The sequence below is a fragment of the Leucoraja erinacea genome, chromosome 8 (genome assembly GCF_028641065.1).
Source record: "Leucoraja erinacea ecotype New England chromosome 8, Leri_hhj_1, whole genome shotgun sequence".
Lineage (NCBI taxonomy): Eukaryota > Metazoa > Chordata > Chondrichthyes > Rajiformes > Rajidae > Leucoraja > Leucoraja erinaceus.
Window position 1 is genome coordinate 1,264,424 of NC_073384.1, and position 22,491 is coordinate 1,286,914.

The 22,491-nt window shown below is 45.3% G+C and overlaps 1 protein-coding gene across 1 annotated transcript in view; it reads left to right on the forward strand.

Annotated features, from left to right (window-relative positions):
• Positions 1-2,022: 2,022 nt before the first annotated feature.
• The window catches only part of LOC129699236 (uncharacterized), an 89,333-nt gene continuing 68,864 nt past the window's right edge, over positions 2,023-22,491 (forward strand). The window contains exons 1-3 of the mRNA XM_055638852.1: positions 2,023-2,266; positions 13,953-14,157; positions 19,578-19,744. Of these exons, the coding sequence (XP_055494827.1) occupies positions 2,105-2,266; positions 13,953-14,157; positions 19,578-19,744 (534 nt within the window). The 5' untranslated portion in view covers positions 2,023-2,104. The remainder of the gene's footprint in view (positions 2,267-13,952; positions 14,158-19,577; positions 19,745-22,491) is intronic.

The window sequence follows — 22,491 nt, forward strand, 5'->3', positions numbered from 1 at the left end:
CTTGTAGTAACATGGAAAATAGGTGCAGATTCAGATTCAGATTCAATTTTAATTGTCATTGTCAGTGTACAGTACAGAGACAACGAAATGCATTTAGCATCTCCCTTGAAGAGCGACATAGCAAACGATTTGAATGTGCAGGAGGAGGCCATTCGGCCCTTCGAGCCAGCACCACCATTCATTGTGACCATGGCTGATCATCCCCTATCAATAACCCGTGCCTGCCTTCTCCCCATATCACTTGACTCCACTAGCCCCTAGAGCTCTATCTTACTCTCTCTTAAATGGTGGAGGCAGTGATGGAGGCAGGTTCGTTGGTATCATTTAAAAATAAATTGGATAGGCATATGGATGAGAAGGGAATGGAGGGTTATGGTATGAGTGCAGGCAGGTGGGACTAAGGGGAAAAAAGTTGTTCGGCACAGACTTGTAGGGCCGAGATGGCCTGTTTCCGTGCTGTAATTGTTATATGGTTATATAGTTATATGGTTAAATCCATCCAGTGACTTGGCCTCCACTGCCCTCTGTGGCAGGGAATTCCACAAATTCACAACTCTCTGGGTGAAAAAGTTTTTTCTCACCTCAGTCTTATATGGCCTCCCCTTTATTCTAACACTGTGACCCCTGGTTCTGGACTCGGCCAACATTGCGAACATTTTTCCTGCATCTAGCTTGTCCAGTCCTTTTATAATTTTACATGTTTCTATAAGATTCCCCCTCATCCTTGTAAACTCCAATGAATACAAGCCGAGTCTTTTCAGTCTTTCCTCATATGACAGTCCCGCCATCCCAGGGATCAATCTTGTGAACCTACGCTGCACTGCCTCAATCACAAGGATGTCCTTCCTCAAATTAGGAGACCAAAACTGTACACAATACTCCAGATGTGGTCTCACCTATACAACTGCAGAAGAACCTCTTTACTCCTATAATGAAATCCTATTGTTATGAAGGCCAACATTCCATTAGCTTTCTTCACTGCCTGCTGTACCTGCACACCAACTTTCAGTGACCGGTGGTTGAGGCCAGTTCATTGGCTATATTTAAGAGGGAGTTAGATGTGGCCCTTGTGGCTAAAGGGATCAGGGGGTATGGAGAGAAGGCAGGTACGGGATACTGAGTTGGATGATCAGCCATGATCATATTGAATGGCAGTGTAGGCTCGAAGGGCTGAATGGCCTACTCCTGCACCTAATTTCTATGTTTCTATGTTTCTATGATGAAGATGTTGATGATGATGAGGATGACAATGATGAAGATGATGATGAGGATGATGATGAATGATGAATGTGATGATGATGATGATGATGAGGAGGACAGTGAGGATGACTATGAGGATAGTGATGAGGATGACTGCCAATCACCACCCCCCCACCCCCCCCGGACACTTATTATTTTTTTTATTCAAATCGTTTGCTATGTCGCTCTTCAAGGGAGATGCTAAATGCATTTCGTTGTCTTTGTACTGTACACTGACAATGACAATTAAAATTGAATCTGAATCTGAATCTGAATGTTGTGAATGATGATGATGATGATGTGGATGAGGATGAGGATGACGAGCATGATGATGATGACGAGCATGATGATGATGATGAGGATGATGATGAATGTGAAGATGATGATGATGAGGAGGACGATGAGGATGATTATGAGGATAGTGATGAGGATGTTGTGAATGATGATGATGATGATGTGGATGAGGATGAGGATGACGAGCATGATGATGGTGATGAGGATGATGTTAATGATATTCAGGATGATGATGAGTATGCCCCCTTGCCGCGCATGCGCAGGGCCGCAAGGACTGCCGGTAGTTGTAGTCCCGTGTGGGGAGGGGGGCGGTGCGTGAGAAAGCGCGGGCGGGCCGGCGGGGAGAGGGAAGGGAAAGGGCGGGAAGGGAGAAGGAGGTGTGAATCTGAGGTTTAAAGAAGGTGTGGGCGAGAGCTGGGGGTTGGTTTGGGGTGGGAGCAGAGGGCGGGCGGGTTCGGGCTCGGCCGGGGTGGAGAGTGAGTGTGGGTGTGGGTGTGAGGCCTCCGTTGCCATGGGAGCGGGCGCCGTCGGTTGGGGACAGTGAGAGGCCTCGGCGCCGCCGGCCGCCATCATGGACGACTGCGACCTGAAGAAGCTGGTGGTGTCTCCCGGCACCCTGGAGCCTCCCTTCCAGCCCAAGATCACCCAGTACAAGCTGACAGTGGGCGTGGAGGCGCTGAAGGCCACCGTGAACGCGACGCCCAGCGGCAACGGGGCCTCGTACCAGATCCTGGTGAGTGGCCGCCACCTACTCTACTCAACTCAACCAATGTGTGGTGGACAGAGATGCTGGACCAACTCAGCGGGTCAGGCAGCATCTATGGAGAAAAGGAAGGGGAGAGAAGGGGAGAAGGAATGGGAGAGAAGGAGAGGAATTGGAGAGAAAGAGAGAAGGAATGGGAGAGGAGAGGAATTGGAGAGAAAGAGAGAAGGAATGGGAGAGGAGAGGAATTAGAGAGAAGGAATGGGAGAGAAGGAATTGGAGAGAAGGAATGGGAGAGGAGGAATGGGGGAGGAGGAGAGGGAATTGGAGAGAAGGAAAGAAGGAATTGGAGAGAAGGAAAGAAGGAATTGGAATTGGAGAGAAGGAATGGGGGAAAAGGAGAGAAGGAGAGGAATTGGAGAGAAGGAATGGGAGAGAAGGAATTGGAGAGATGGAGAAAAGGAGAGAAGAAACATCGTGTTTCTGGTCGAAAGCCTTCTTCAGACTCAATGTGTGTGTGTATACTTCACCATAGATGCTACCCGTCCAGCTGAGTTACTCCAGCATTTATTGTCTTTCTTTTGTGAGTATGTGAATGTTTTGTCATGTGTCATTCCCAACTGTTACTGTAGGTCATGTCACTTGTGTGCGGAGCACCAAAGGCTTGCATGTAACTACATGGCCAATAAACTTATTCATTAATTCATATAGACCAGGGGTCGGCAACCTTGTCCTGCATAGAGGCCAGAACGCATGTCTGTGAGCGGATGGCGGGCCACATCTATCACGTGTGCAAATAGATCCCGTCTGCATCCCGCCCCAGATGGCAGGCATCAAATCACGTGTTCACAGAAGGTAGACAAAATGCTGGAAGAAACTCAGCAGCTTAGGGAGCCTCATGCAATCCCTGTACGTCTCACCTGCTGAGTTTCTTCAGCATTTTTGACGACCTTCGATTTTTCCCGCATCTGCAGTTCTTTCATAAACGTGTTCGCAGAAGGTGCACGGCCGTGCCAGCAGCTTTACCCAGGATGCGGTACGGCCAGAGTTCTACACTTGGCTGCGCTCGGTGGGCCGAATGATTACGGGGAAAGAATCTGCCTACGGGCCGGACGATTTCTGGTTACGGGCCGCATTCGGCCCGGGGGCCGTAGGTTGCCGACCCCTGATATAGACAATAGGTGCAGGAGTAGGCCATTCGGCCCTTCAAGCCAGCACCACCATTCGCTGTGATCATGGCAGATCATCCACAATCAGTACACCAGTCCTGCATACTCCCCATATCCCCTGACTCCGATATCTTTAAGAGCTCTATTTAACTCTCTCTTAAAAGCATCCAGATAATTGGCCTCCACTGCCTTCCGAGACCGAGAATTCCACAGAATCACAACTCTCTGGGTGAAAAAGTTTTTCCACCTCTGTTCTAAATGGCCCATCCCTTATTCTTAAACTGTGCCCCCTGGTTCTGTGTACCTCCCTCGGCCCAAAACGTCGCCTATTTCCTTCGCTCCATAGATGCTGCTGCACCCGCTGAGTTTCTCCAGCATTTTTGTGTACCCCCTGGTTCTGGACTCCCCCCAACATCAGGAACATGTTTCCTGCCTCTAGCACATCCAATCCCTTAATAATCTTAAATGTTTCAATAAGATCTCCTCTCATCGTTCTAAATCCCAGAGTATACAAGCCCAGCCCAATGAAGCCCAGTGAAGAAAGCGAATGACATGTTGGCCTTTATAAAAAGAGGAATCGAATATAGGAGCAAAGAGGTCCTCTGCAGTTGTACAGAGCCCTAGTGAGACCACACCTGGAGTATTGTGTGCAGTTTGGTCCCCTAATTTGAGGCTATTGAGGGAGTGCAGCGTAGGTTTACAAGGTTAATTCCCGGGATGGCAGGACTGTCATATGCTGAGGGAATGGAGCAGCTGGGCTTGTACCCTCTGGAGTTTAGAAGGATGAGAGGGGATCTTATTGAAACATATAAGATTGTTAAGGGTTTGAACACGCTAGTGGCAGGAAACATGTTCCCGATGTTGGGGGAGTCCAGAATCAGGGGCCACAGTTTAAGAATAAGGAGTAAGCCATTTAGAATGGAGACGAGGAAACACTTTTTCTCACAGAGTGGTAAGTCTGTGGAATTCTCTGCCTCAGAGGGCGGTTGAGACAGCTTCTGTGGATGGTTTCAAGAGATAGCTAGATGGGGCTCTTAAAAATAGCAGTCAGGGGATATGGAGAGAAGGCAGGAACGGGGTACTGATTGGGGATGATCAGCCATGTTCACATTGAATGGTGGTGCTGGCTCGAAGGGCCGAATGGCCTACTCCTGCACCTATTGTCTATTGTCAGCCGCTCCATTCTATCAACATATGACAGTCCTGCCATCCCGGGAATTAACCTTGTGTACCTCAATAACAAGAATGTCCTTCCTCAAATTTGGAGACCAAAACTGCACACAATACTCCAGGTGTGGTCTCACTAGGGCCCCGTACAACTGCAGAAGGACCTCTTTGCTCCTATACTCAACTCCTCTCCTTATGAACGCCAACATGCCATTAGCTTTCTTCACTGCCTGCTGTACCTGCATGCTTGCTTTCAGTGACTGATGAACAAGGACCACCACAGATCTCTTTGTACCATCCTTTTTCCTAACTTGACACCATTCAGATAATAATCTGCCTTCCTGTTCTTGTCTTGTCACCAAAGGGGATAACCTCACATTCATCCACATTACACTGCATCTGCCATGCATCTGCCCACTGTCCAAGTTAACCTGCATCCTCATAGCATCCTCCTCAAAGTTCACACTGCCACCCAGTCATCTGCAAATTTGCTAATGTTACTTTTAATCCCTTCTTCTGAATCATTAATGTGTATTGTAAATAGGTGTGGTTCCAGCACCGCATTTATATATATATGTAAATATGTGTGCATGTGTGTACATCTCTCCAGAGATGCTGCCCGTCCCGCTGAGTTACTCCAGCATTTTGTGTCTATCTTTTGCGTGTATGTATATAACAACATATAATCCTCCAACATTTTGTCCACCTCCAATGGGATCCCACTTCTGGCAACATCTTCCCATCTCCACCCCATTTGTGCTTTCCGCAAAGACCATTCATTCCGAAACTCCCTGGTCAACTTGTCCCTTCTCACCAAAACCACCTCCTCCCCAGCTCCTTTCTTTTGCAACCACAGGAGATGCATCGCCTGTCCTTCCCCCTCGACTTCATCCAAGGACACAAACAGTCATTCCAGGTGAGGCAGAGGTTCACTTGCACCTCCACCAACCTCATCTACTGTATCCACTGTTCCAGGTGTCAACTTCTCTACATCGGCGAGACCAAGCGCAGGCTCGGCGATCGTTTCACTGAACACCCCTGCTCAGTCCGTCTTCACCTACCTGATCTCCCTGTGGCCCAGCACATCAACTCCCCTTCCCATTCTCAATATGACTTTTCTGTCCTGGGCCTCCTCCATAGTCAGAGTGAGGCCCAGCGCAAATTGGTGGAACAGCACCTCATATTTCGCTTGGGTAGTTTACACCCCAGCAGTATGAACATTGACTTCTCTAACTTCAGATGGCCCTTGGTTTCTCTCTCCATCCCTTTCCCAGTTCTCCCTCTAGTCTTACCATCTCCGACTACATTCTATCTTTGTCCCGCCCCTTCCCCTGACATCAGTCTGACGAAGGGTCTCGAACCGAAACTGCGCCCATTCCTTCTCTCCAGAGATGCTGCCCCACCCGCTGAGTTACTCCAGCATTTTGTGTCTACCTTGTGTGTGTGTGTGTGTGTGATTTAGGATGAGAGGGAATCTGAACTACAATAGACTTATTATTGTTATTATTGCACTACTATTGTTATATGTAGAATTTGTGTATATATATGTGTGTGTGTGTGTACTTGTGAGTATATGTATGTACACACACTGAACTTTTTCCCCTTTATCATATTGTTTACGGTGTACTATGTTTACATATTGTGTCGTGCTGCAGCAAGTAAAAATGTCATTGTTCTATCTGGGACATATGACAATAAAGCACTCTTGACTCTTGATCTTATAGAAACATATAACATTTTTAGAGGATTGGACAGGGTAGATACAGGAAAAATGTTTCCCAATGTTGGGGGGGGGGTCACACAATTTTAAGAATAAGGGGTAGGCCATTTAGGACTGAGATGAGGAAACACTTTTTCACCCAGAGAGTTGTGAATCTGTGGAATTCTCTGCCACAGAAGGCAGTGGAGGCCAATTCATTGTATGTTTTCAAGAAAGAGTTAGATTTAACTCTTAGGGCTAACAGAATCAAGGGATATGGGGAAAAAGCAGGAACAGGTTACTGATTTTGGATGTTTAAGAAGGAACTGCAGATTCTGGAAAATCAAAGGTAGACAAAAATGCTGGAGAAAACTCAGCAGGTGAGGCAGCATCTACGGAGCAAAGGAAATAGGCAACCTTTCGGGCCAAAACGTTGCCTATTTCCTTTGTTCCATAGATGTTGCCTCACCCGCTGAGTTTCTCCAGCATTTTTGTCTACCTACTGATTTTGGATGATCAGCCATGATCATATTGAATGGCTCGAAGGGCCAAATTACCTACTCTTGCACCTATTTTCTATGTGTGTGTGTATATGTATATATATATATATATATACACTTTTATATCCCACTTTTTAAGGAAGGCGGGAGAGAGAAAACAGGAAATTATAGACCAGTTAGCCTGACATCGATGGTGGGGAAGGTGCTGGAGTCAATTATAAAAAATGAAATAGCCATTTGGATAACAGTAACAGTATGGGTCCGAGTCAGCATGGATTTACGAAGGGGAAATCATGCTTGACTAATCTTCTGGAATTTTTTGAAGATTTTTTGTAACGAGGAAAATGGCAAGGGAGAGTCAGTGGATGTAGTGTACCTGGAATTTCAGAAAGCACTTGATAAGGTCCCACATAGGAGATTAGTGGGCAAAATTAGGGCACATGGTATTGGAGGTAGAGTGCTGACATGGATAGAAAATTGGTTGGCAGACAGGAAACAAAGAGTTGGGATTAACGGGTCCCTTTAAGAATGGCAGGCAGTGACTAGTGGGGTTGTCTTGCATCCTGCTTGAAGTGGTATGAAACTGCACTTGGATTTGGTGGCCATGCACCCTGCTTGAAATGGCATGAAACAGCACTATCATTTGGTGGCCTTGCACCCTGCTTGAAGTGGCATGAAACTACACTTGAATTTGGTGGCCATACACCCTGCTTGAAATGGCATGAAACTGCACTTGAGTTTTGTGGCCCAGCACCCTGCTTGAAGTGGTAGGAAACTGCACTTGAATTCGGTGGCCTTGCAGCCTGTTTGAAGTGGTAAGAAACTGCACTTGAATTTGGTGGCTTTGAACCCTGCTTGAAATGGTAGGATACTGCATTTGAATTTGGTTGCCTTGCACCCTGCTTGAAATGGAACTTCAAGGAATAGCCGTGTCAACTGCTAGCCCACCAGCCGTTAGTGAGCTGCCAGCACATCAGGCTTGAGTGACTGAGTGCCACCCTAAGAATCCATTTGTCCCACAATGTCCATACTAACCAGTCCCTTCAGCCCACAGTACCCATACTAGCGCTCCAGAAAGCCCCCCCCCCCCCCCCCCCCCAACGTGTCCCACTTAGTCTAGTATATATATATATATATATATATACATACACATATATATATATCAGGGGGCACTTACGATGGCTTTCTCGCCAACGGTCTGTCTTCCACTTTTTCCTTTGTGTTTTTAGTTTGTTGTAAAATGTATGTTTTAGTTTATCTTTAGTTTTGTATTATATGGGGGGGTGAGGGAAACTTTTCTTATTTCTTTCCTCGACGGAGATGCGACTTTTTCCATGTTGTATCTCCATCCACACTGTGGCCTAACACCATGGAGCTGGCGGCCTCTTGTTTGGGACTTCTGGAGCTCCCAAACTGTGGAGGCTGTGGACTTTAACATCTCGGAGCGGGCGATCCCTTTGCCAGGCGTCAGCCTTTGGTGCTCCAGCCTGCGGCAGCTGCGGACTTTAACAGCCCTGGTTAGCGGCTGACTTCTGATCCTAGACTCTCCCACTAGTGGAAACATCCTCTTCACATCAACTCTATCCAGGCCTTTCACTATTCGGTAAGTCTCAATGAGGTTTCCCCTCATCCTTCTAAACTCCAGCGAATACAGGCCCAATGCAGACAAACAGGGTTACAGGGTTTCCTTTATTGTCATTCAGACCGAAGTCTGAACGAAATTTCGTGCCTGCAGTCATACATACATACATACAATACAATAAAAAAACCAACAATAAACACATATTAACATCCACCACAGTGAGTCCACCTAGCACCTCCTCACTGTGATGGAGGCAAAAGTCTTAGGGTCTGCAGTCTCTTCCCCTCCTCTTCTCCCTCTGCGCTGGGGCGATACCCCACCGGGCGATGTTAAAACAGTCCCGCGGCTCAATCACCGCGGCCTGGGGTGGTCGAAGCTGCCGTCCACCAGTCCTGCTGCCGCAGCCGCTGGCTCGCGGCCGAACCCCGGACTCAAGTCACCGCTGCCAGAACGACCAGGTTCAGGAATAGCTACTTCCCCACAGCCATCAGGCTATTAAACCTGGCTCGGCCAAAACTCTGAACATTAATAACCCATTATTTGTTATTTGCACTTCATCAGTTTTGTAGTCAATGCCTATTATGTTCTGTGTGCTGAAGCAAAGCAAGAATTGCATTGTCCTATCAGGGACACATTAGAATTAGAATTAGAATTAGATCCTTTATTTGTCATTCAGACCTTATGGTCTGAACGAAATGTTGTTACGTGCAGCCATACATACAATAATAAACAACAGAACAGACAGTAAACACAAATTAACAACCACCACAGTGAGTCCACCAAACACCTCCTCACTGTGATGGAGGCAAGAATCTTAGGGCTGCTGTCTCTTCCCTCCTCTTCTCCCTCTGCGCTGAGGCGATACCCCACCGGGCGATGGTAAGTCAGTCCCGCGGCTCACCGAGCTCCGCGAACGGGCCGGTTCAAACTCCGCGGCCCGGGGGTGGTCGAAGCTGCCGCCCTCCAGTCCAGCGGACACAGCTGTTGACGATGTCGTCCACTGGCCCGCGGCCGAACCCCGGACTCAGGCCGCCGCCGCCAGAACGCCGTCTCAGCCACCGGAGCACCGTTCCAGCCCCGAGCCGGGTCGCCCTCACGTGAGCGCCGTTCCACCCTCGAGCCAGGCCGCCCTCACGGGAGCGTCTCAGGGGAGCGCCGTTACCCTCGAGCTGGGCCGCCCTCACGGGAGCGCCGTTACCCTCGAGCCAGGCCGCCCTCACGGGAGCGCCGTTACCCTCGAGCCCCACCCTCACGGGAGCGCCGTTACCCTCGAGCTGGGCCGCCCTCACGGGAGCGAGCCCAGGGCGAGTCCTGACAGGCTCTGCCTCCGGAGCCTCGAGGTCGCCAGCTCCGCCATTAGGCCTCAGCGCAGACGGAGGCAGAGAAGGGGGATACGACAAGAAAGTCGCATTCCCCCGAAGGGAGAGACAGAAAGCCCTGTTTCAACCCCCCACCCTCACACATAACACAAACCTAAAAACCAGAAACTTAACTAAACAAGACGAAAAAAACAACACATAAAAGTAAAAACAAACGGACTGCAGGCGAGCCGCAGCCGTTCACCAGCGCCGCCACTTACGGAATGATAATAAACTTGAACTTGAACTTGAACTACATGTTAACCCAATAATTCCTGGGATAGTTGTGTTTTATCTTGTCACCAAAAAGATTATACGTGATTACAATCGAACTGACCACAGTGTTGAGATTCAGGATGAAGGGTATAATGTTGAGTGCAACATAAAGAGCAGTAAAGTCAGAATAAAGTTCTAGTTAAAGATTTAAAAGAGTGCAGTGATTGTAATCTATATTAGCCGATCCACTTCTGGGGCCATCACGCAAAGAATCACCTGGCTTCAGCATCAATACAAATCACTTTGTAGGGTACACTTTTTAAGATTTTTTATAATGAGGGCATGTGTGGCTACCTGCCCAGTAAAGTGGACAAGTTTGGTTGAACAATATATTTTCCTTTAGTTTGGTTTATTGAACGCAACCATCTAACCCATTGGAGACCCCCCCCTGACTATCTTTAATTGGACTTTACTAGACTTCATCTTGCACTAAACTTTATACTCTTTATCCTGTACCTGTACATTGTGGACGGCTTGATGGTAATCATCTATAGTCTTCCCGCTGATTGGGTTGCATGCCACAAAAAGCTTTACTGTTCCTCAGTACACGTGACAATAAACTAAACTGAAAGTACACCAAGGCTTCTACTTCGTCAGCAGGCTTAGGAAGTTGAGCATGTCCGCAATAACCCTAACCACCTACTACAGCCTTTTATTGGGATGCATCGCAGCCTGGTTTGGGGAACAGCTCTCTCCACGATTTCATACATTTACAGAGACAAATTACAAATGTGGACGCAGCCCAGACCTCTCTTTCATTAACTTAATCTACACATCACATTGCCTCGGCAAGGCCAGCAGCATAATCAAGGACGAGTCTCCCCTTCTCCCCTCCCATCAGGCAAGAGGTGCAGAAGTGTGAAAACTCACACCTCCAGATTCAGGGACAGTTTATTCCCAGCTGTTATCAGGCAACTTAACCATCTTATTATCAACTAGAGAGTGATACTAACCTCTCAACTGCCTTATTAGAGACCTTCAAACTATCTTTGATTGGATTTACCTTGCACTAAACATTATACCCTGTATCAGTACTCTGCATGGCTTGATTGTAACCGTGAGTCTTTTCACTGACTGGATAGCACGCAACAAAAAAGCTTTTCACTGTACCTTGGTGTACATGACAATAATAAATTAAACCGAGATACAGTGAAAAGCTTTTGTTTGCGTGCTATCCAGTCAAAGAACTGGCTGTACATGAATACACGCAAGCCGTGCACAGTTAAAGATAAAGGATAAAGAGCACAATACACATAATTCATGTTATACTCTATTGTGTATTGTGCACTTTTGATTGTCTGGCTGCATGGTAAGTCAAATTCCACTGTACCTTAATTGGTGCATGTGGCAATAAATGTGAACTTGAACATTTAGTGCGAAGATATAACATTGAGGTCCGATGAAGTCCGCTTAAAGAGAGTTCAAAGGTTTCCAATGAGTTAGATGGGACGTCAGGATCTCACGCTAGCTGACGAGAGATCCGTTCAGTTGCCTGATAACAGCTGGGAAGAAACTGTTCCTGAATCTGGGTTTTCAGACTTCTTGCCTGATGGGAGAAGGGAAGGGGAGTGACTGGGATCCTTCAGTGAGACTACTCCTTGATTATGCTGGTATCCTTGCCTAGGCAGGACAAAGTACAGATGGAGATAGCTTACAACGCCATAGTATGAACTATAAATTCTCCAATTTTAGGTAACTAAGTTTAGTTTTGTTTAGAGATACAGTGCGAAACAGGCCCTTCGGCCCACTGAGTCAGCACACTAACACTATCTTACACACACTAGGGCCAATTTTACATTTACACCAAGCCAATAAACTTACAAACTTGTACATCTTTGGAGAGTGGAGCCGAAGATCTCGGAGAAATTCCACACAGGTCACGGGGAGAATGTACAAACTGCATACAGACAAGCACCCATAGTCAGGATCGAACCCGAGTCGTGCTGTAAAGCAGTAGCTCTACCACTGCGCCACCGTGCTTATCTAAGGGAATGATGTGCTGCAATGTTAAGAACTATACTTTGCACCCTCTATCTTCCCCTTTGCTCTACCTATTGTATTTGAGTTTAGCGTGATTGTATTTACATATAGTATTATCTGATCTGATTGGCTAGCATGCAAAACAAAGCTTTTCGCTGTACCTCTGCACATGTGACAATAATAAACCTTAACCTGTGCATGGAATGGGAGGAGATTCACATGGACTCAAAACATTATTGCAGTCATCTTCCCAGGAGATTGAAGATAATTTGCCTCCATTCCTGCCAAAGCATAAAGTGCTGGAGTAACTCAGGGGGTCATGGAGCGTAGGTGGTTTGAATGAACAGACAATCTTTCATGTTGGGACCTGTTTTCGGAATATACTCATCACCGTCTCTCATTTCCCTTTTCATTCCCCTCATCCTCTTTCCTGCTGGCCCCTTCCACCCATAAATCCATCATTTAGACAATAGTTGCAGGAGTAGGCCATTCGGCCCTTCGAGCCAGCAACGCCATTCAATGTGATCACGGCTGATCATCCCCAATCAGAACCCCGTTCCTGCCTTCTCCCCATATCCCCTGACTCCGCTATCTTTAAGAGCCCTATCTAGCTCTCTCTTGAAAGTATCCAGAGAACCGGCCTCCACCACCCTCTGAGGCAGAGAATTCCACAGACTCACAATTCTCTGTGAGAAAAAGTGTTTCCTCATCTCCGTTCTAAATGCCTTGCCCCTTATTCTTAAACTATGTCCCCTGGTTCTGGACTCCCCCAACATCGGGAACATGTTTCCTGCCTCTAGCGTTGTCAAACCCTTAATAATCTTTATACATTTCAATACGATACCCTCTCATCCTTCTAAATTCCAGAGTGTACAAGCCCAGCCGCTCCATTCTCTCAGCATATGACAGTCCTGCCATCCCGGAATTAACTCTGTGACCTTTCTGCCATCTCAACTGTGATGTTAGGACTGTCTTATGAAGAAAGACTGGATAGACTTGGTTTATACTCTCTAGAATTTAGGAGATTGAGAGGGGATCTTATAGAAACTTACAAAATTCTTAAGGGGTTGGACAGGCTAGATGCAGGAAGATTGTTCCCGATGTTGGGGAAGTCCAGGACAAGGGGCCACAGCTTAAGGATAAGGGGGAAATCCTTTAAAACCGAGATGAGAAGAACTTTTTTCACACAGAGAGTGGTGAATCTCTGGAACTCTCTGCCACAGAGGGTAGTTGAGGCCAGTTCATTGGTTATATTTAAGAGGGAGTTAGATGTGGCTAAGGGGATCAGGGGGTATGGAGAGAAGGCAGGTACGGGATACTGAGTTGGATGATCAGCCATGATCATATTGAATGGCGGTGCAGGCTCGAAGGGCCGAATGGCCTACTCCTGCACCTAATTTCTATGTTTCTATGATCCCACCACCCGTTATATCTTCCCATCCCTTTCCACTTCCCACAGAGACCACTCGCTCTGTAACTCCTTAGTTCACTCATCCCTTCCCGCCCAAGCCGCCCTCTCCCCAGGTACTTTCCCCTGCAACCACAGGAGATGTAACACCTGCCCCTATACCTCCTCTCTCACCTCCATCCAGGAACCCTAGCGTTCATTCCAGGTGAGACAGAGGTTCACATGCACCTCTTCAAACCTCGTCTGTGCTTCTGATTTGGTCTCCTTTACATTGGCGAGACCAAAGATAGATCAGGTAACCGTTTCACCGAATAATTACACTGGGTCTGTCAAGGCCTGCTGGATCTCCCAGTTGCCGTCCATTTTAATTCCCATTCCCATACCGACCTTTCTGTCCTGGACCACCTCCATTTAATCTCCATATTCTTCTTTGAAGAGGTTTAATGTAGGAGCGCAATGTTTTGATTTAATGAGTCCATATCTGATTTTCAACTTGTCAGCATATGTGGAAACAGCAATCATCCGCCTCGAATTCTGTAATTTTGTAATTTATTGCTTTTGTTTTGTTTTGTTCCAGGGTGCTGCTGGGAGTAAATCTGTTCCCCTTAAAGAAGGTGTAAATAAAATTATAATTGAAGTTGCAGCTGAGGATGGAACCCTGAAGCAATATATAGTAGAGGCAACCAAGCTTACCGCCAGCACGCCATTGCTAAGTGGACTGAAAATAGTTGAAAATTTGCCGCTCGATCCTGCGTTTTCAATGTCTGTGTATGAATATACATGTATGTGGGTCATTTATTTGAATGCTAAAAGTTCATTAAGTTGCCCCGGAGGTAGACAAAAATGCTGGAGAAACTCAGCGGGTGAGGCAGCATACATGGAGCGAAGGAATAGGTGACGTTTTGTGTCGAGTCCCTTCTGAAGATTATTTCTTCGTTCCATAGATGCTGCCTCGCCCGCTGAGTTTCTCCGGCATTTTTGTCTACCTTTGATTTTTCCAGCATTTGCAGTTCTTTCTTAAAAATTAAGTTGCCCTGGTATTGTAGGTCAATAGCTGTAGAAAACCGGTTGATGAAAAAGAAAATATTTTGATCAGGATGTGTAATAAGGACCCCTTTAATAGGGGAAATAAACACATCCAGTAGTCAGAAAGTCAGAAAGTTTATCGTTCGAGTTTTGTGTTATGGTATTGTCAGTGATTGCGGAGTGCTAATTATAAATTAATTCTATTGTCAAAGAAAGGAAGTTTACTTTTTACGTCCCATGCCTTCAGTGATTGCATGCTCCAGATTAATGCTGACCCTATGCTGCATTAAACTATATATATATAATATATATTAATAACTATATATAGATAATATATATAAGAATCTAGATAAACAGGGTCTGATTAGGAACAGTCAACATGGATTTGTGCCTGGAAGGTCATGTTTGACTAATCTTCTTGAATTTTTTGAAGAGGTTACTAGGGAAATTGACGAGGGTAAAGCAGTGGATGTTGTCTATATGGACTTTAGTAAGGCCTTTGACAAGGTTCCTCATGGAAGGTTGGTTAAGAAGGTTCAACTGTTGGGTATAAATGCAGGAATAGCAAGATGGATTCAACAGTGGCTGAATGGGAGAAGCCAGAGGGTAATGGTGGATGGCTGTTTATCGGGTTGGAGGCAGGTGACTAGTGGGGTGCCTCAGGGATCTGTGTTGGGTCCTTTGTTGTTTGTCATGTACATCAATGATCTGGATGAAGGTGTGGTAAATTGGATTAGTAAGTATGCAGATGATACCAAGAAAGGGGGTGTTGTGGATAATGAAGAGGATTTCCAAAGTCTACAGAGTGATTTAGGCCATTTGGAAAAATGGGCTGAAAGATGGCAGATGGAGTTTAATGCTGATAAATGTGAGGTGCTACACCTTGGCAGGACAAATCAAAATAGGACGTACATGGTAAATGGTAGGGAATTGAAGAATACAGTTGAACAGAGGGATCTGGGTATAACTGTGCATAGTTCCTTGAAGGTGGAATCTCATATAGATAGGGTGGTAAAGAAAGCTTTTGGTATGCTAGCCTTTCTAAATCAGAGCATTGAGTATAGAAGCTGGGATGTAATGTTAAAATTGTACAAGGCATTGGTGAGACCAAATCTGGAGTATGGTGTACAATTTTGGTCGCCCAATTATAGGAAGGATGTCAACAAAATAGAGAGAGTACAGAGGAGATTTACTAGAATGTTGCCTGGGTTTCAACAACTAAGTTACAGAGATAGGTTGAATAAGTTAGGTCTTTATTCTCTTGGAGCACAGAAGGTTAAGGGGGGACCTGATAGAGGTCTTTAAAATGATGAGAGGGATAGACAGAGTTGATGTGGACAAGCTTTTCCCTTTGAGAATAGGGAAGATTCAAACAAGAGGACATGACTTCAGAATTAAGGGACAGAAGTTTAGGGGTAATATGATGGGGAACTTCTTTACGCAGAGAGTGGTAGCGGTGTGGAATGAGCTCCCAGTGGAAGTGGTGGAGGCAGGTTCATTGGTATCATTTAAAAATAAATTGGATAGGCATATGGATGAGAAGGGAATGGAGGGTTATGGTATGAGTGCAGGCAGGTGGGACTAAGGGGAAAAAAATTTGTTTGGCACGGACTTGTAGGGCCGAGATGGCCTGTTTCCGTGCTGTAATTGTTATATGGTTATATGGTTAAACTGAACTGTGCATATCATCCCCAATGCAAGAGTAATTCAACAAATGTTACAAATGGATGCCGTGTTCATTTACAACAATAAAATGAAGATGTACAGCATATTAACAGGTATGCAGCATAGAAATATCAAACCTGGTTTTGTGACTATGCGACATCTATTTTTTGAACCTTACACAATTTTAAAAAATATTCCCCCAGTACTGACATTTTATTTGTCGAATGTCACATCAATGTCGACACTAGTTTAGCAAGATAGTGTCGGTTTTTAAGTGCAGTAGAATTACAGATCAAAGGATTAGTATTTTAGACGTTGGTAATCCTTCCTTCGATAGTTTCAAAATTAAATGTAATGCATAAACAGAACAAAGAATGTTCACAAGGTGTTTACACACATTGTTCCTATTAAACAGGTCAGAGATAGTCATAGAGTTGAACGGCACAGAAACTATCCATGTACCACTATGGATAGGTTACGTTTAGAGGATCATGGGCCAAACTCAAGCTGGTGTGACTAATGTAGACGGGGCGTGGGCAAGTTGGACCAAAGGGCCTGTTTCCAAGCTCTTTGACTCTATCACACTCCATGTCAACCTTTTTGCCCATCTGTGCTAATCCCATTTCAAGTCATAAAGCTAACCTGAAAAGCCTACGAGTTGCCCAACCAAACTAGACCCAATTGCCTTTGCTTTGTCCATATCTCGCCAATCCATGCACCTCTCCAAATATCTTTTAAATGTTATAATTTTACCCACCTCCACCACTTCCTATGGCAAATTGTTCTATACAGGCATCACTGCATGGAAAAAGTTGTTTCTCATGATCCTTTTAAATTGTGCCTGCCCTACCTGGGGGGAAAGACTAGCTATTCACCTTATCATGCTTTTATAAACCTCTATAAGGTAATCCCTCAGACTCCAATGTTCCAAGGAAACAAGACTCAGTCTCTCCTTATAAATCAAACCGTCCAGACCCATTAACATCCTTGTAAATCATTATTGCATACTTTCCAGTTTAATGATATCCTTTCCTAGCAGGTAACTGGAATTGTAAGCAGCACTCCAAATGTGCTTTACCAGCACCTTGTACAGTCTACATTTAGTCAAGTGAGAGTTAGATTTAGATCTTGGGGCTGACGGAATCAAGGGATATGGGGATAAAACAGGAACAGGGTACTGATTTTAGACGATCAGCCATGATCATATTGAATGGTGGTGCTGGCTCTAATGGCCTAATCCTGTACCTATTTTTCTATGTTTCTATGTATCCTATGGCTTGCCTATCTCAATGTCTCTTAAACATAGTATCAGACCACACAGCTGATCTAGTACCGAGTTCTGAATATAAGCCACTCTGAATATAAAGGTTTTGGAGTTAGGAGGGAGAGATAGATCAGCAATATAAATGAATGGTGGAGTTCACTTAAAGGGCTGAATGGCCTAATTCTACTCCTATTCCTTATGACCTTAAATCCCTTTTGAAGCTCCTTCTTCTCACCTTTAAGCTCTGCCTTTCCTATCGTGTGAAACAGATTCTGACTATCTTCCCTATCTATGCCTCATAAAATATCAGATACCTTTAACAGACTGTTCCATTCCTGGAAAAACAAACCTTGCCTATCCAACTTCTGACGTCCTCTGATCCAGACAACATGCTGAGCGTTTGTTGGCACTGGGCCTGTACTCACTGTAGTTTAGAAGAATGAAGGGCGACCTCATTGAAACTTACAGAATAGAGAAAGGCTTGGATACAGTGGATGTTGAGAGGATGTTTCCACCAGTGGGAGAATCTAGGACCAGAGGTCATAGCCTCAGAATTAAAGAATGTTCTTTTATGAAGGTGATGGGTAGTAATTTATTTAGTCAGAGGGTGGTGAATCTGTGGAATTATTTAGAAACATAGAAATTAGGTGCAGGAGTAGGCCATTCGGCCCTTCGAGCCTGCACCGCCATTCAATATGATCATGGCTGATCATCCAACTCAGTATCCCGTACCTGCCTTCTCTCCATACCCTCTGATCCCCTTAGCCACAAGGGCCACATTTAACTCCCTCTTAAATATAGCCAATGAACTGGCCTCGACTACCCTCTGTGGCAGAGAGTTCCAGAGATTCACCACTCTCTGTGTGAAAAAAGTTCTTCTCATCTCATTTGCCACAGAAGACTGGAGCCTTCTTTTTTAAGGCAAAGATAGAGATAGATTTTTGATTAGTACAGGTGTCAGAGGTTATGGGGAGAAGGCAGGACAATGTGGTTAGAAGGGAGAGGTAGATCAGCCATTATTGAATGGCGGAATAGACTTGATGGGCCAAATGGCCTAATACTACTCTATTCCAATGACCTTATGAACATTCTGCTGAAGCTCCTCTGCACTCTCTCCAGCACAACCACTTCCTTCCTATAGCATGATCCTCAGAACAATCGTAATAACATTTAAATGATTTAAACATTTTAAAGAACAGGGGGTGGCACGGTGGCGCAGCCTCACAGCGCCAGAGACCCGGGTTCGATCCTGACTACAGGTGCTGCCTGTAAGGAGTTTGTATGTTCTCCCCGTGACCACGTGGGTTTTCTCCAGGTGCTCCAGTTTCCTCCCAGATTCCACAGACGTAGGTTCATTGGCTTCTGTAAATTGTCTCCAGTGTGTAGGATAGAGCGAGTGTACGGGTGGTTGCTTCTTGCTGCTAACTCAGTGGGCTGAAGAGCCTGTTTCCACACTGTATCTCCTAACTAAACCCCAGTGCTACCTTCTCAACATTAGGTGTCATTTATTTTTAAATCTCTTGCCAGAACCATTTTAATATAAAGGCGTTAATTGGATATAATTAACCAAACATTTCATCCTGCAGCTAAACATTATTTGGAAATAAAATTTGAAAGTGAAGCAAATATCAATGGCAACATCATCTTCCAAACCTACCTTTACATCAATATTTGATGTTGTAAATCTTACATTGAAATTATAGTCAAACTATTTTTCTCTCCAACTTTACACGGATGGGAAAGGTTGGTGATTATTTGCAACGAGTTGTCGGAGAAAACTAGATGCGGGTACAATTATAACATATATTTGTTCAGTGGATAGGAGAGGTTTAGAGAGAGAGATAGATCAGTCATGATTGAACGGTGGAGTACACTTGATGGGCTGAATGGCCTAATTTCTTCTCCTGTAATGCATGAACTTAGGGATATGGGCCAAATGCGGGTAAACGGAACCTGCTCAGATAGACATCTCAGTCGTCGTGGGCAAGTTGGGATGTACGATTCTGTGACGTGGTTGGGACTATCAAATGTAGGGTGTTGGATCGGGGGGGGTTTGTGATTGTATTCTAATTATGCATATGTTCACTTAATTTCATGATAGTCTGTAGAATGTGTAGGTGACATTATTTGGAACTAAATTTGAAAGTTATTGAAACTATTTAAACATAAAGCTATGAAACTATTATTCAATGCACGTCAAAGTTGATTCCAGATATTAAAAGATATTCTTTTGTATTCATGTATTAGGTACAGCACCAATCCATATGACCTCTGTAATTGCTCAGCCAACAGTGCCAGACAATAATATGGCAGTCACTGTTAATGGGTCAGATGTCAGTGAACCGGTGCAGCTATTAATGGGAAATACCAAAATTGAAGTGAATGTTACATCAGCAAATGGCACTCAATCCCAGGTAGAATGCAGCTGATTTATTTCATTAAAGTTTCATATCATTTGTTTATTTTCTTGCAATTTAAAGTGATTTCTTGCAATTTTAAAATTGGCATAAAATAAAGCAAAATCTATTATTTAATAATTACTGTGCAGAAACAGGCCATTTAGCACAGCAGGTCAGTGCTGGTAATTAATCTCCATTGGGTTCCCCTATGCAAAACACAATGTTCTGGAGGAACTCAGTGGGTCAGGCAGCATCTGTGGAGGGAATGGACAGAAATCAGGACCTTTCTTCACACCAATTGGGGGGGGGAGAAACCGGGGAAAGAGGGGTGGGGGTGGGGCAAAGCCCAGCAAGTGATAGGTGGATACAAGTCAGGGTTGGGACTTAATTGGCCGGCGGGTTGGTCTGAAGGAGGGGAAGGGGGGGGGGGGGGGGGGGGGGGGGGGGGGGGGGGGGGGGGGGTGGCACAGCGGTTGTTGCTGCCTGCCTTGCAGTGCCAGAGACCCGGGTTCGATCCTGACTAAGGGTTCTGTCTGTATGGAGTTTGTGCGTCCTCACTGTGACCTTGTGGGTTTTCTCCGGGTGTTCCGGTTCCCTCCCGCACTACAAAGATATACAGGCTTGTAAGTTAAATGGCTTGGTGTAATTGTAAATTGTCTCTAATGTGTGTAGGATAATGTTAATTTGTGGGGATCACTGTTCGGTGCGAACTCGGTGGGCCGAAGGGCCTGTTTCCACATCTGTATCTTTAAGCTAAACTAAACTAAACTAAAAGGGCTCTAAAACAGATTTTCCCTGCTGGTGTTCCAACCCAGAGCCTTCTCCCTGACCAAGCATACTGTGTACCGCAACATCCCTCCTTCAACTGTCTCCAAGCCTGTCTACTCTACCTCATTGTGAACATCATTTCTGCTCCCATTGTCCTCTTCCCACTATTATCTCCCTATCTAAACCTAATCACTCCTCATCTCTCTTTGAATCAAGTGGCATTGGTTCACATCCAAAATGCTTTATGCGGTTTTCTCATACAAAAACATTTCCATTGTGTATCATGTGCGAGAGAATAACATTGCTAGGAGGTTTGGCCGTAACTGAAATGGAAACCCTCATAGCACCACTTTCATTATGACTTTCCACGTTAAGTACACTATCTAGACTGGCAGGTTTTAAGTGCAGTGAGAAGATAAATGTAGGAAGGAAAAACTGGGATGAATGAAAAGGCTAAGGTAGACAAAAATGCTGGAGAAACTCAGCGGGTGAGGCAGCATCTATGGAGCATAGGAAATAGGCAACGTTTCGGGTCGAGGCCCTCTGAAGAAGGGTCTTCATCTGACCTATTTCTTTCGCTCCATAGACGCTGCCTCACCCGCTGAGTTTCTCCAGCATTATGTCTACTATCGATTTTCTAGCATCTGCAGTTCCTTCTTAAACAAATGAAACGGCTAAGGTTTATTTTGAAGCTAGACACAAAATGCAGGCGTAACTCAGTGGGACAGGCAGCATCTCTGGAGAGAAGGAATGGGTGACATCTCGGATCGAGACCCTTCTTAAGACTAAGGTTTTTGTTAGCAGATTCATTCAAGGGATGTTAGACACAAAAAGCCGGTGTAACTCAATGGGTCAGGCAACATCTCTTGAGAAAAGGAATAGGTGATATTTTGGGTCGAGACCCTTCTTCAGACCATCCGACCTGAAATGTCACCCCTTCCTTTTCTCCAGAGAAGCTGCCTGACCCACTGAGTTACTCCTACTTTTTGTGTCTATCTTTGGTTTAAACCAGCATCTGCAGTTCCTTCCTACATATCCAAGGCATGTGGGCTTCGTAGACTGATCCAGCATTTGATTCCAATCCCTAATTTCCCTTGAGAGAGTGGTGACTTGACCCATTAAATGGTGCAGTTGTGGGATAGAAGATGAGGAAACATTGAAATTTGCTGTGATTGTAGGGCTAAAATCTGGAGATCTGGACAATTGATTCAGCGGCATGAATTCTTAAAAACAGAATTCCACAGATTCACAACTCTGGGTGAAAACGTTTTTCGTCGTCTCAGTCCGAAATGGCCTACACCTTATTCTTAAACGTTAAACGGTGACAAACTGATGCTGGAATCCCCCAACATCGGGAACATTTTTCCTCATCTTTCCAAGTTCCAGTGAATACAAGCCCAGCCAACCCATCCTTTCATAATATATCAGTCCCACCATCCCAGGAATTAACCTGGTGAACCTACGCTGCACTGCCACAATAGCAAGAATGGCCTTCGTCAAATTAGGAGACAAAACCTGCACACAATACTCTGGGCCCTGTACAACTGCGGTAGGACCTCCAAACTCGTAAGCACGGAGAATGAGCGTAGCGGGTACGTCGGAGCGAGGAGACATCTGTTAGTGGCTCTTACCGCTAACGGCAGGTACTCGGGAAGACTCGCTGATGGCAGGTAAGCACGGGAAGACTTGTGAAGATTTTTCAACATGTTGAAAAATGTCCACGAGAACCCCGAGTACCGACGAGTGGCCATTTCCTTAATCTCCGAGTTCGAATCAGGACAAACTCGGGAGAGGTCTTAGAATTAACTCGTACCGTGGGACAGGCTTTTATTGTTCTTGCCACACAAAGTGGATTACTTCACATTTATCCACATTAAACTGCATCTGCCTACTCACCCAAGCTATCCAAGTCACATAGCAGCCTCGTAGCATTCTCCTCACAGCTCATTCTGCTGCCCAGCTTTGTGTCATCCGCAAACTTGGAGATGTTACAT